The sequence below is a fragment of the Physeter macrocephalus genome, chromosome 16, assembly GCF_002837175.3.
Source record: "Physeter macrocephalus isolate SW-GA chromosome 16, ASM283717v5, whole genome shotgun sequence".
Taxonomy (NCBI): Eukaryota; Metazoa; Chordata; class Mammalia; order Artiodactyla; family Physeteridae; genus Physeter; species Physeter macrocephalus.
Genome location: NC_041229.1, coordinates 72,759,691 through 72,773,762, shown reverse-complemented (window position 1 = coordinate 72,773,762; position 14,072 = coordinate 72,759,691). Strand labels below are relative to the sequence as shown.

The 14,072-nt window shown below is 55.5% G+C and overlaps 1 protein-coding gene across 1 annotated transcript in view; it reads left to right on the top strand.

Moving 5' to 3' along the window:
* The window catches only part of PTPN5 (protein tyrosine phosphatase non-receptor type 5), a 27,761-nt gene extending 16,013 nt beyond the window's left edge, over positions 1–11,748 (top strand). Inside the window, exons 8-14 of the mRNA XM_028500907.1 lie at positions 862–1,051; positions 3,474–3,558; positions 7,635–7,714; positions 7,898–8,035; positions 8,572–8,682; positions 10,852–11,219; positions 11,655–11,748. Of these exons, the coding sequence (XP_028356708.1) occupies positions 862–1,051; positions 3,474–3,558; positions 7,635–7,714; positions 7,898–8,035; positions 8,572–8,682; positions 10,852–11,219; positions 11,655–11,748 (1,066 nt within the window). The remainder of the gene's footprint in view (positions 1–861; positions 1,052–3,473; positions 3,559–7,634; positions 7,715–7,897; positions 8,036–8,571; positions 8,683–10,851; positions 11,220–11,654) is intronic.
* The last annotated feature ends 2,324 nt before the right edge of the window (positions 11,749–14,072 follow it).

Here is a 14,072-nt window from a genome sequence, read left to right as displayed (position 1 = left end):
TATATCCCCTCCCTCTTGGACCTCCCTCCCACCCCCACCCCCATCCCACCCATCTAGGTCCTCACAGAGCACCGAGCTGAGCTCCCTGTGCTATACAGGTTCCCACTAGCTCTCTTTTATAGTGTCTCGTAGTGTTCACGCAGAGCACACGTTGGGAGGTGTCAACACTCTCTTTTCGGGGCCTGGCTGGGTAAGCCAGATCACACCAAGGTTCAGTTGCCCACATGATGTCATGGAAAGAGCACTGGACGAGGACTCGGCAAACCTAGCTTTTTGTTTCAGCTCTGCCACCCCCTCACTGTGTGCTTGGGCCATTCCTGTCCCCGCTGTGGGACTCAGCTTCCCTTTCTATGCAACGAGGGCTTTCCTGTTCTGTGCCCTGAGCACAGTAGGGTTTGCCCCATCTGCTCATGCTTGCTGCCTCTGTGCTGCCCTTGGGACCCCCTCTTTCCCGGGCCTCTCCTGGATTCTGCGTCCTTGCAGACTGCCGGTCCGGGGCTGGTATATAGAAGGTCGAGCCCTGCTTCTCTGCTCCAGGCAGGCACCCTCTCTGTGAGCTTCCTGGGGCCACAGGGCTGGGAACCACCTCCAGCGGTGGCAGAGGACAGTGCTCAGGGGCCTTGCATTGAACCTTGGGAACCGGACTGAGGCCACACTCAGCTACTCCACCACAGGCAGCCTAAGCCTCGGGGCTGAGCCTCACGCTCCCTGTGTCAGGGGTGATGTCACACCCACTCCTCTCTCTGGAGCCCACCTGGTTCCCACCCCCATCTCTCCCTCCCTCATCCTCCTGCTCCGAGGCCCCCAGCTGATGGCCGTCCCTGACCCTGATACTCACCCCTCCTTACCCGGTCCTTCCAGGAGGGGCTCCAACGTCTCCCTGACTCTGGACATGTGCACCCCGGGCTGCAATGAGGAGGGGTTCGGCTATCTCATGTCCCCACGCGAGGAGTCAGCCCGCGAGTACCTGCTCAGCACCTCCCGCGTCCTCCAGGCCGAAGAGCTTCACGAGAAGGCCCTGGACCCCTTCCTGCTTCAGGCAGAATTCTTTGTGAGTCCCCTTGAGCTGGCTACCCTGCAGGGGGCAGCCCGTTCTGCTCATGTTGACCCCCCCAGCAAGGCTTTGGAGCAGGGTACCCCAAACTCAGCATCTGATAGATGAACATCATTTCATTCTCAGCTCTCCTACTGTCTTGTTTTCCCTCTGGGCCTCAGTTTCTCATCCAGAAAATGGGAGTAAAAATAACAGGGGTGTCGCAAGGATTCAAGAGATGCAGAACGTGTGCAAAGCGCCCATGGGGTGATTGGTGTCTGTGGCGTTCCCAAGTCTTTATCATCCAGGACTGTGCTCTGAAAGCCTGAGAAAGCCTTAGAAAGCTTTCTCTTCTTTTTTTTTTTCTTTGGCCACTCCGCGAGGCACCAGGTATTGAACCTGGGCCCCAGCAATGAAAGTACTGACTCCTAACCACTGGACTGCCAGGGAATTCCTGAAAACCTTCTCTTCTGACTCTCCCGTTTTCCCACCCTCCGCCTGCCCAACATCACCTAACATTGTTCGTCCTCCTTTGAAATCTCTCCAGTTTTGTGATTCAGGCTTAGGGTGGTCCTGATCACCTGCCCTCTAGACTTATGCAGCAGCCTCCAGCTGCCTCTTGTTGGACTTTGAGGGGCCCATAAGTGACACCCCTGTTTTACCTGCCTCCTCAACCAGTTTAGAGCCAAGACATGGAAAATCACAAAACCACCTTTATTTTTGCTGATAAAGGCTAGGTTTAACATGAGGATTAGGTATGTAGCAGTAGGGAACTTCCTAATACCAACCACCAGAGTGAACAAACTTTCCACCCACCCCAGGGGGTGCTGGCACATCGCCGGCCTCACCTCATAGGGGTGCCCTATAATTCTTTCTTGGCAGGAGGGCCGGGAAAGGAGGAAGGAAGGGGCTGGGGCCCAAAAACCCAGTTCCTCAATCAAACACACTCGTTGGGTAACTCGCCCACCTCTGTGGGTAGGAACGGGCAAGAGGCCATGAGCATTTGGGGAGAGTCTCTCTTGGGAGAAGCCAGAGGGATGGAGAACCCGTGTCCCTCCCTCACAGCTCCCCTCGCCCCAGGCCACCCTGCTCCCTACCTGGACCGGATGGCTCTCCCCTCTGAGATGCCCTCCATCACCCTCTGACCCGTTGCTCCAGATTCTCCGGAATGAGACACAGCCTGCCTTACCTGAGTTGAACGAGCCCCAGACTCCTCTTCCGGACTTATATCCCCATCCCTGCAGGGACTGTCCACTTCAAACTGGGCCCCGCACCACGCCCCCACCCCGGTGCCTTCCCTGTCATCATCCCCCACCCTGGAGGCCCCTAGGAAGCCTTCCTCGACCACTCAGCCTCAGCTGCCATTCCCACGGCCACACCTCCCCTTGAGGAAAGGGCTTGCATCCCCTTGTCATCTCCGATTCAGTAGATCATGGTCAGTTTTGCTCAGAGAGTAAGAAAGAGGGGGTGCCCACACACCCACTCCATGGGCGCTTCTGCTTTTTATTCTTTTGATTCTCACAACCACCCTAGAAGGTAAGTATTATGATCCTCATCGTACAAAGCACATACTTAGTGTGTCCACAAACAATGAACACTGTAAACCATGTGAAGTCAGCTGCTAAAGCATGTGGACAGAGGGAAGGGGCGTGAAGAGAAGACAGACACTGGGGAGTCATCCCAGAGAGCATAGGTGTGGGGGAAGAGGTGAACCTTAAAGGCTGGGAAGGATTGGGAGTGATGAAGAGGGGTGGGGCTGGTGCTCCCCCCAAGCTGGGTGCCGTGAGCTCAGACCTGGAGGCTAGCTGGATACTGACAAATTAGCCACAGGAAGAGATGGGCAAAACTGGAGGGTGGGTCTCTTCAGAGCAGCTGGTGGTAAAGAAAGGCCAGATCGGAAAAGACCTCACATTCCAGGCAGAGAAGTTCCAACTTGGAACTCTTGACATAGAGAGTGATTGGGAGGTGCAAATACAACTCTGGGAGGCCCAGAAGGAGGCTCCTTTCCCGCTGGAGAATCAGGGAAGGCTTCTTGGAGGAGGTGGCTTTATGATGGACAGGAGGACATGAGAAGATGAGGATGGGGTGGATGTTACTACAGAGTGAGCAGCACTATCCAGGGTCCTGAGGTCGCGACACCCAGGGTAGGAACACGGGTCAGTAAAACCACTCAGTGTGGCTGCAGCACAGGGTGCAGAAGAAGGCAGTGATTTGCCAGGTCACTTTTTCTTCTGTTCTTCTTTGAGTGTCTACTGTGTGCCAGGCTGGCCCCCAATAAACAATGGTGATAATAACATTTATTATGCACTCAGCGTGTGCCAGGTCTGTTCTAGATGCTTTTTATGTGCACTAACTCATTCAATAGTCAATGTTTGTTGAATGAATGCATGCACTTAAGTCAACCCACCTCAGCTCACACCCCCATGTCCTCCTCCTGCAGGAAATTCCCATGAACTTTGTGGATCCGAAAGAGTATAACATCCCTGGGCTGGTGCGGAAGAACCGATACAAAACCATCCTTCCCAGTGAGTACTCACTGGCCCAGGGTATGGGGGCAGGCTCCCCCTCACCTGGGTGCCACTTCACCCTGAGGAAGGCCTTAACCCCAGAGTGGGCCTCCACTCCCAGAGTGGGTCACGAGGAGAGGGGACGGAGGGTGCAGGTACCCAGTGAAGGGAAACACCCCCTTTAGAGGGTAGAGGGCTCCTTGTTCCTTCACACAGCACTTTACAGACCCTTGCCCTGTGGAAGCCCAGAGAGAAAGAGGAACAATAACAGCAGCTCCTAGACAGTTTGTGGTGGCTGAAAAGTCTTATCACATCCTCGGTCTCTTCAGAATGGGGAGATTTTAAAGAGAGGACATTAAGGCTCAGAGAGGATAAGTGGCTCATCCACTGTCACACAGCTAAGACATACAGAACTGAGTTTCAAACCGGGCCTGTGACCCCAGAATTGGGCTCTTTTGTCTACCTTGAGTTTAGTTTGGCCAGATTGTGAGTCCTCTAACAGGCAGAGCCACCCCCTAAGGAAATGAGCTGCCTGTCCGGTAGTAAGCTCCCCATCAGTCAGGGTATTCAAGCTAGACTGCATGAGCAGTCCCCTGGAAGGTCTGATAGGGATTTTCCCCCTTTGGGGGCAGTTAGACCAGGCGACCTGATATTCCTCTTTTAGCCCTGGAGTGTCATTTTCAGGTAACTTTCATCAAGCCCCTATCTGCCTGTCACCCCTGCCAAGTTCTGGCCCCAGGCCCCAGGGCTAGCTTAGGGGGTGATATATTGAAAGCAAATCCACAAACCTACTCCACTCAGTTGATGGAGTAACGAGGCTTTAAAAAAGCAGTTTTGCCATTAGCATCTCCAACAACATGTAAGATGTCATGACTTATTTTTAACTTTTAAAATATCGACTTGTGGTTGCTATGGTTACAGAGTGTCTAGGTAGTTCCGGTTAAACAAAGCACCATTTAAGGCCAGGATGCAATATTCAGGGCTGCTCACCTCTTCCCTCCTCTTGCCGCCCTCTACCCACCCAGCCCAACCTGGAGGGAGGGGTTCGGGTACCCCACAATCTAGGGCTTTGCTGGCCACTCAGAATAGCCACTGGGAGAGTATGGGAGCCAGGCCATCACTCCATTTGGTCCCCACTGGATTCCTGAGAAGAATCCAGCCTCCAGCCATGCCCTGAGCCTCCAGGTCCCCGAGCCCAACAGAAAACCTTCTCTGTGGCCAGAGAAGAATTGACCCTGTGCCTTCAGAGACCGGGCTGGGGTGGGTGGCAAAGCCCCCTCTCAGATCCAGGACACCCAAAGGTTTGCTTTCTCATTCATTCTACACCATGACCAGGGCCTGAGAATTCAGACATGAATGAGACACAGACTCTGTGCACAGGGAGCTCGCAGTCTAGTGAGAGAGACAGATCCATGGACAGTTCCAGTACAGAGTGACCCAGCAGGCAGCATTGAGGACAAGAGGCAGGGGAGCTGCACCTATATGAATGAATGAATGAATATCCCTCAAATCTAGCTCCCCCTCTCCAACTTCACTGCCAAATTACTTTTTTGGGGTGAGGGCTTCCATGTTGCCCAGTGATTTGGGGGGGTCGGACTTGCATGTTGCACAAAGTCCAGGGGTGCCATTTACGTGGACTGCATTGACATAGTGCCCCCTGGCGTTGTGCAGGGCAGGGCAGCCCTCTGACCCTGACACTTTCTTATGTGGATCATTACAGTAATCTAACTAGTCTCCTGAGTCCCACATTCTCTCCTTCTGTCCATGTTCTACCATTGTCACCAAAATGATGCAAAACAGAAAACTAATCATGTTATTCTCCTCTTTAAACACTGTCACTGTTACCCCGTAATCCTCGGGTTGAGGTCCAGCCTTATGAGCACGGTTTATTGGACCCTTTGTCAGCTGGTACCTCTCCAGCCTCATCTCTCCCCAACTCCCACGTGGCCCTGTACACTTGAATGGGACAGAGCGGCGCTCCCTACTCCGCTTTCTACTGGTCCTTCAAACCCAACCCAGGTGCCCTCTCTTCCATCTGAGCCAAGTCAGTAGTCCCCTCTGTTCCCTCGTCCCCAGTGCTCACAGGCCATACACTGCTCGACCGCCTGCCCAGCAGTGGGGGACAGGGACCGGGCCTAGCTGATCTAGGAGCCTCCGTGCTCAGGCACAATGTCAGGCTTAGAGTCCACGCTCGGTAGGGTCAACAGAACCATCACCATTCTCACGGTGGTTCTTTAATATCAAAGGCCCTGGTGTCTGGCCAGGGGGTCTAGTGCCCACTTCTGAGTCCTAATCTGGGCAGGCACCACGAGGAGAAGGGACGTGGCCCACACAGTGCTGCCCGCTCCTCTCCCGCTGGTCACCCAGAGCCTCCTTCCATTTACCCTCGCTCTTCCCCATACCTGACACCCCTCCACTCCCTCCTCCACAGGAGCTGCCCTGTCCCCACCTCCCCCGCCATCACCTGCCCAAACCTCAAGCACTGGGGCCGGGGCATGAAAGGGCCAGAGAGGGGAGGCTTTGTGGGTGTCATGTCCCATTTCATCTACCGGGTTTGGGATCCTTCTTTTTTTTTTTTTTTTTTTTAACGTCTTTATTGGAGTATAATTGCTTTACAATGGTGTGTTAGTTTCTGCTGTATAACAAAGTGAATCAGCTATACGTATACATATGTCCCCATATCCCCTCCCTCTTGCGTCTCCCTCGCACCCTCCCTATCCCACCCCTCTAGGTGGTCACAGAGCACTGAGCTGATCCCCCTGGGCTATGCGGCTGCTTCCCACTAGCTATCTAATTAACATTTGGTAGTGTATATATGTCCATGCCACTCTCTCACTTCGTGGGATCCTTCTTTTGACCTGTTAGCTTATAGTGGAACTTGCAATGATGGCAGTAATAACAGCAGACACGTGCCCTATAGTGTTCACCATATGCTGGGCCGAGTTACGGGTCTGAGGACTCATTAACATCTACTCTTGAACGTTTACAAGATGAGTGAGGTTGTGATGGAAGGAATGTCCCTAGTTTACAGAGAAGGCACAGGGGGACTAAGTAAATGGCCTACACTGACACTGCCAGGACTTGAACCCAGCCTTACTGGTCAGCGGCATAGGCTCCTGACCGCTCCTCACACGGCCTTTGAGAGCCCCGTATGGGGCACACTGGCAGGGCCTTTAGTCCAGCCCTCCCTCCACAGAAGAGAACCTGGGGCCCAGAGAAGGGAGAAGACAGCCAGTTGGTGACAAAGCCAGACCAGAGCCCCGGGCCCCGGGCCCCGGGCCCCAGCTTCCTGCCTACCCCACAATCTGCTGGCTCAATCCCAGCTTCTGCAGGCTCACAGAGCAGACTAGTCAATACAGGGGGCTCTAGCTGGAACAAAACAAACCCAGGAAGAAGAGCGGGACGTTGTGAGAACCTGCTGCTATGAGATTTGACATGTGAATAGATGGGGGTAGGGGGGAACCCTTGTGCACGTGTGTGCCATCTCATCTCAGACATGGAAGACTTTACTCCTTTCATAGTAATATTCTCCCTCAGCGTCCTACCCAAATCTTAGCTATAAAGTGCTTTACAGTTTAACATTGCACTTTCACATCTGTTTTCTTATTTATCTTCCCAACAATCCTAGGAAGTAGGCATCTTTACCCCCATATTACAGATCAGAAAACTGAGGCTTAGAAAGGCCATGTGCTTTACAAGCTTACACGGCACGTTGGGGACAGTGTATACTCGAACTCAGCCCTGCTGTCCAGGATTCATCCTCTAGGGAATTTCTTACTGAGTTAGCTTTCTCCTCCCCAGAACATGAGGCACAGTGAGGACAGGGCAGCTTAAGGGACACATGGCAAGGGGCGGCGTGGATCCTACAGAGGGAGAGACCTAAGGCCTCTCTCTGTACTGTCCTCTTCAGCCTGGGCCTCACCTGCCTGAGTGGGCCACAGGGATGGGTCAGTGTTTTGCTTCTGGGCAAGGGAAGAAGGAACTTCAAGTTCCAGAAGAAACGTGGGTGCCCTGAAATGGGCCAGACAAAGTGGGCTCTGCACCAGGGGGACTGCATATGTTAAATCCCTGCCTCACCTGTCTCCCCCACCCAGACCCTCACAGCAGAGTGTGTCTGACCTCACCAGACCCTGACGACCCTCTGAGTTCCTACATCAACGCCAACTACATCCGGGTATGTAGCCCCATCCCGACGGCCTCTCCCTGAAAGGGAGGCCCGAGTCAATGGGATCCATCCTCTAGGCTTGTCCCTAAGCCCATGTGGCTCCTGCCAGCCCCCGGGAAGAGCCTGAGTGTGGGGACTGGGCCCCAGGAGCACGGCCTCTGACCCTGATGGCCTGGCCTTGGCTGGCCGCAGGGCTATGGTGGGGAAGAGAAGGTGTATATCGCCACTCAGGGACCCATCGTCAGCACAGTTGGCGACTTCTGGCGCATGGTGTGGCAGGAGCACACGCCCATCATTGTCATGATCACCAACATCGAGGAGATGAACGAGGTAGGCACCCCTGTACCTTACCAGGTGTCTGCTGCTTTGTGCCCTGAGCTAAGCGTCTTGTTTCCATATTTATCCTTACAGCAGTTTTGTGAGGTTGGTATGTTCACCTCACTGCCTGCCAAGGGGAGGAAATGTGAGGCTCAGCGAAGTTAAGTCATTTGCTCAGAGCCACACAGAGAGTCAGAGGCAGAGCCTGGAGCTGGCCTCTCCACCTCCAGGGCTCAGGCTCTTAAACACGATGCTCTGCTGCCACTCAGCCTGCCGGGGCTGATGCTGGCTACTTCTGTACTCATCACGGCCCATTTAATTGAACTCCCATAAAAGTCCTTCAAAAGGGGTATTACTTCTATGTTCCAGATGAGGAAACTCAGGCTCAGAAAAGGGAAGTAACTAACAGGTCACGAAGCTGAGATTTGAACTCTCTAACTGCAAACCTACTGCCCTGTTACCTCCCTCTCTTCCCGCTGGCCTGGGAGGGGTATCGGGGAGAGTATGGCTGGGGTGCTGGGATCACAGCCTGATCTGGGCCCCTGCAGAAGTGCACCGAGTATTGGCCGGAGGAGCAGGTGGTGTACGACGGCGTGGAGATCACTGTGCAGAAGGTCATCCACACTGAGGATTACCGGCTCCGGCTCATTGCTCTCAGGGTGAGGCCTGGGGCTGGACTGGGCTGGGCAGACGGGGGACTCCACAGCCGACAGGGTCCCAGAGGCCATGATAGCTGAAATTAAAACGTGTGTCACTCCCAGGATTTACTGATAAGCAGGGACGAGGGAGAGTGCGGTGAATAGACTTGGAGGCCAGAAGAAGGACCAAACCCTCAGTGCATTTCACGTTGTTAGGTTCTCTCCATCCACACTGTCATTCATAATGTCTTCCAGCTCTGCTTCAAATGTACCCAAGGCCAGGACTGTCTGGAAAAGGGGGCTTCAGCAGCTTCCAGCACCGTCCTTATAGCCGAAATTTGAGATACTGCCTAGAAACATCCCTTTACCTGAGCTTCCAGCCTGTAGTATGACACCGTCCACCAGAGGGCAGGCACTCCTTGCTGCATTTGGGTTGCACAGGGAGGTTGTGGTTGCACAGAAAAAGGAAAAAAAAAAAAGAGAGAGAAGAAGACATACAAAATATGAGCAATTACGGAACAGCCCAGAAGAGTTGGGGGGAGGTATCCTCCCACCCTGAAGTTATGCTTCTTCCAGGCTCAGCATAAGAGAGGAGATTGTTCCTTTGGAGTCAGGAGAATTAGTGCGTTCTGTTTTTGAGATATCTTATGACCCATGTGTGGGGAAAGTGGTGCCACTGTAATAACCCAAAGTCTGGAGGAAGTGAGCTGGATGCCAGTAAGCTGACATCCTATCCAGAAACAGCCTAGGAGGTCCACTGATGCTGGCAGCCACAGGGTCTGGATAGGATGTCAAGGGCCTGAGACTTGTTCCTCTGAGCTGCCCCCTCCCACTGGAGAAGGTGAAAGAGGGGGTGTCAAGGAGAACTCAGCCCCTGGAGGACAGTGCCCAACTAAGCATCTCCAAGATATAGGCTTGCTTGCGGGCGGAAAGGGCCAGGAGGTGGAGGGCAGAGGCCATGGTAGCTGCCACAGCCAGATAACGCAGGGGTGCAAGGAACCAGCTTCCTTTTTGCCCCCGAAAGATATGCTGGGGCTGTCTCATCTTCTCAGTGCTGCCGGACTGGTTAGGGAAGAATTGGGACAGCTTGGGTCTTGGGGGTATTTACTTCTGTCCATAAACCTTTACAAGCACCTGCTCTGAGCCTGGTTCTGGGTTGGGTACTGGGAACACAGAGCTGTCCAAAGCCTGGACTCTCTCCTCAAGGAGCACCTATAAAATGGTAAGTACTGACATAGAAATAGGTAAGAGCACAGAAGAAGGACCCTTTGTCAGCTAGGGTGCTTAGGGAGGGCTTCCTGGAAATGGTGGTGCTGAATGGGGTTCTGAAGGATGAGTAAGAGTTGGCTAGGGGGCAAAGAAGTGGAGAGAGCATTCCAGGCAGAGAGAAAGTAAAAGTAAGGGCGTGGAAGATAGAATAGCTCTATGTGCGTATACGTGGAGGAGGTGGGGGAAGCAGAGGTTTGATCTGCAAACCATTTGGAGTGCAAGAGAATCAAGTGCAAGTTCACAGGAGCAGGAGTTGGGCCTGGAGGGTAGATACTGAACCATGTGTCTTATTTGCCTGGCTGAAGACTGGGGACGGGACGGTGGGTTTGATTCTAAGAGCAATGAGAGCCATCAAAGGGTTCTGAGCAGGAGAGCAGCCTGTGCTGTAGACAGACCGTTTTGACCACTGTGGAGCTGGGGCCATCAGGGAGGAGGAGGGAGGGAGGGTCTCACACAGTCGAGAGGTGATAAAGACCAAAGTGGAGGCGGTGGTGGTGGAGAGGATAGCACGGAGGGGGGAACACTTGCTGGGGTTGGAGGTGGGCAGGGAAGTATACTGAGGCAAGAGGAAGGGTCCCAGGGCTCTTGGGGGGTGACTGGGCTATTAAGGGGTGACCAGGAGACAGGAGTGAATTGGAGAAGGGACTCTTCACCTCTCTTGAATGATCTTGGAGTTGCTGGGGCAGAACCCACGTGAAGACCAGTGCTGATGTTGCTGACCAGCCCCTGCTGCCCACCTGGCTTCGGGTCTCTGTCTGGTGCCACTGGCTGATGTGGTATAGATGGCAGAGGCCCGAGGCCCCACTCCCTGTGGCCTCCCTCCTGTGTGTTTCCTCCTTCCCTCCCATCTCCATCTCTGGGCTGATCTGTGGGCTCAAAGAGTTCACGTGTATCTGGGGTGGGCCTCTGTGTCCTGGACAGAGTGGGACAGAAGAGCGAGGACTGAAGCATTACTGGTTCACATCCTGGCCCGACCAGAAGACCCCAGACCGGGCCCCCCCACTCCTGCACCTGGTGCAGGAGGTGGAGGAGGCAGCCCAGCAGGAGGGGCCCCGCTGCGCCCCCATCGTCGTCCACTGCAGGTGGGTCCTCCCAGACACCCACGAGGGCAGGGCAGCTTCCCGCACCCCTAGGCTGCCCCCTGCCCCTCACCCACCCACGCCCTCGGCCCTCAGTGCAGGGATTGGGAGGACTGGCTGCTTCATCGCCACTAGCATCTGCTGCCAGCAGCTGCGGCACGAGGGCGTGGTGGACATCCTGAAGACCACGTGCCAGCTCCGTCAGGACAGGTCAGCCCATGGGTGGGGGGCTGAGCACGTGGGGAGCTAGAGCCCTGGGGGCAGCAGAGAGAGACTGACGTGTGCATAGGGTGAGGGTTAGGGGGACACACCCCGCGGGGACTGACCGGCGGACAGGAAGTAGGGAAGACAGATGGGTAGAGGAACCGGATCCAGACAGTTGGTGGCTGGATGAAGAGGGGAGAGAAACAGAGCTGGTGGACAGAGGGGCAGGGGCCGAGAGTGGTGGGACATGTCACCTGTGTCCCTGCTGTCTATGCCAGAGCTGGGAGGGACAGGAAGGGGCAGGGGCAGTGGATGGCCAGGGTTGGCCTCTCTAAGCTGCACAAAGGCAGAGTCCCTGATGTGCCTCAGATGATTGGCACTCTGTGGGTCTGGGGGCAGGTCCCTCCATGACCCCGTCCCCACTGTGCGTCTGCCGGGCAGGGGCGGCATGATCCAGACGTGTGAGCAGTACCAGTTCGTGCACCACGTCATGAGCCTCTACGAGAAGCAGCTGTCCCGCCCGTCTCCCGAGTGACCACACTCCTCCCCGAGGTCCTCTGGGTACCACCCAGCCTGAGTCTGGGCCCTCATCCTGGCCACACCCAGGGCCCTGCCTCGGGTCCAGCCTGCTCCCTGTCCCTCCCGCTTCCTTCTCCTCAGTCTGCTTCCCAGCCTGGGCCTGGGCCCTACCCCCCAACCAACGTAGCTCTTCCTACTGTACATATTGGGGAGTGGGGGAGGGTGGGGGAGGGGTGTGCCAGGCCAGGCCTGGGGCCCCAGGGCCTGACCCACGCTGCGCGACCTGGGGCCTCAGTTTTTAATGATGGTTCCATTGCTACTTGATCCAAAACATTTCCGTGCCGCACTCCACGTGTCCTGCTGCAGCGTGTTCTGTCTGTCCATCCATCTCTGCTGTCTGTACCGGACACTGTGTCTCCTCAGCCCGGGAGAGGGGTAATGAGCTCCAGCCCCCAAGTGGCCCCGGCAGAGGTGCCTGCCCCCAGCCCCAAGCCCCACTTCTCCCAACAGGCAGATTGCACTGTGCCCCTAGTTACTGGGACCAGGATAAGGACGGGGGACCCGAGGACCTGGAGGTCAGGCACAGGGAGCTCCTGAGGGGGTGGCAGAAAGATCTCAGCTGGGGGAGAGGTCTCTGGGTGGTGGGCGGGGGAGGAGTATCGCAGCCAGGGTGGCCTCTGGGTGTCAGATGCCCACAGGAGGCAGTGAGCAACCCACGAGGCATCAGGGAGGAAGGGGACAGAGGGGACAGTGAACCTAGAGGCCCTGGGCCACGGTGGGAGAGGGGGAGCTCCGAGGGTGGGGTGGGGACTCGGCCCCAGATATGTGTGAAACATTTTTCGGTGTCACTGTGGGAAATCCCTCCCAGAAGTCTCACCGCGTGTAGCTCTGTGTGTGTCCCATGTCCATGCGTGTGTTGAGAGCCCATCAGCAGGGCGTGCATGACTCTTTGGCAACATGTGTCATCTTGGAGCCACGTGTTTTTATTGCTGACTTTAAATATTTATTCCAAGGCAGACAGACATTTGGTGTCTTTTTATAATTTGCTCATGGTCATTGAATAGAGCAATAAATGGAGCATTTTGAGCAAAACTGGGTCTGTGTGATTGCCTCTCCCCTCCACTCCCTGTACCCCCATCTTTGTACACACACACACACACACACACACACACACACACCCTGGCCCTCGAGATCCCTAGCGCCACACATACACACACACACACACACACCCTGGCCCTTAAGATCCGTGGGACCCCCTTGTGGATGCTGGGAGTGTGGCATGAATCCAGATTTGAAAAGCCAAAGTCCATAGAGCAGGATCCCCACACACCCCCGGCGTCCCACCCAGCCAGGAGCCAGGGGCCATGGGGAGCCACGGGGACAGGTGTTGGAGGTTTCCAGAGAAGGAAGAGTGGCTGGCAGGCCACCAGCTTCAACAGATGGGCCAGAGAGGCCAAGGCTGGAGCAGGGGGACCTTCAGCTCACACAGGCCCCTCCCTGTTGGCCAGCCCACTTATCCCTTGTTAGCCCTGCAGGTCCCAAGGGCAGCTGCAACCCAGCAATTTCCGCTGTAAGGCCTGGGCTGAGAGGAAGCCCCACCCAAGGAGCCTGGTGAATCTGCCCCTAGGCAAAGATCCTGCGCCTCCTAGACACTCCTGCTCTATTCTTATCCCAGCCCCCCGGAGATGCAGCAAAAGTAGCTGTCATGCCCTTGCTGACAGGTGTGGGTCAACCCAGGGCAGGAGGGAGTCCAGGGCAGGGCTGCTAACCAACCAGCAGGTCCTTACCAGGTAGCGGTGCCTTGAGTGGGCTGGTTGAGGGTCTGGGCTGCAGGTATACTACAGACAATGAGGAAAGAACAGGGAGTGCTTGGGCAGCTGGGACAGAGGGCCCAGAGTAGGGGGGCCTGCTCTCCAGCCACCCTCCAACAAGAGGGTGGGCCCTCCTACCCTTCTGCCCAGAATAGGGGGGTTGGGCGGTAGGAGCTGGAGCAGGGAAAAGAGCTAACAATTCCCACTCTTCTCCTGGGGTGGCCCTGTGAGGCCACTCAGGCTCTGCAGGCACCACGTGTAGAGCACAACATGAACAGTGCCCCCCTGGATTTGTGCAAAATGACAGACCTGCCAGACTCTCCCCAACTCACCCCCTCCTGGTCCCTGGAAAACACAGACCTGTCGCTTTGTTCCCCAAGCCCTGTTGGCCACACACACACAGACACACACACAGACACACACACACACACACTCACTGCCATTCAGCTAGGAAGGTCCCACCCGGCAGCAGCAGTGAGAACCAAAAGCTCTGCACAAGGGAACAGAAAAAGTACCCCGGGACCACCAC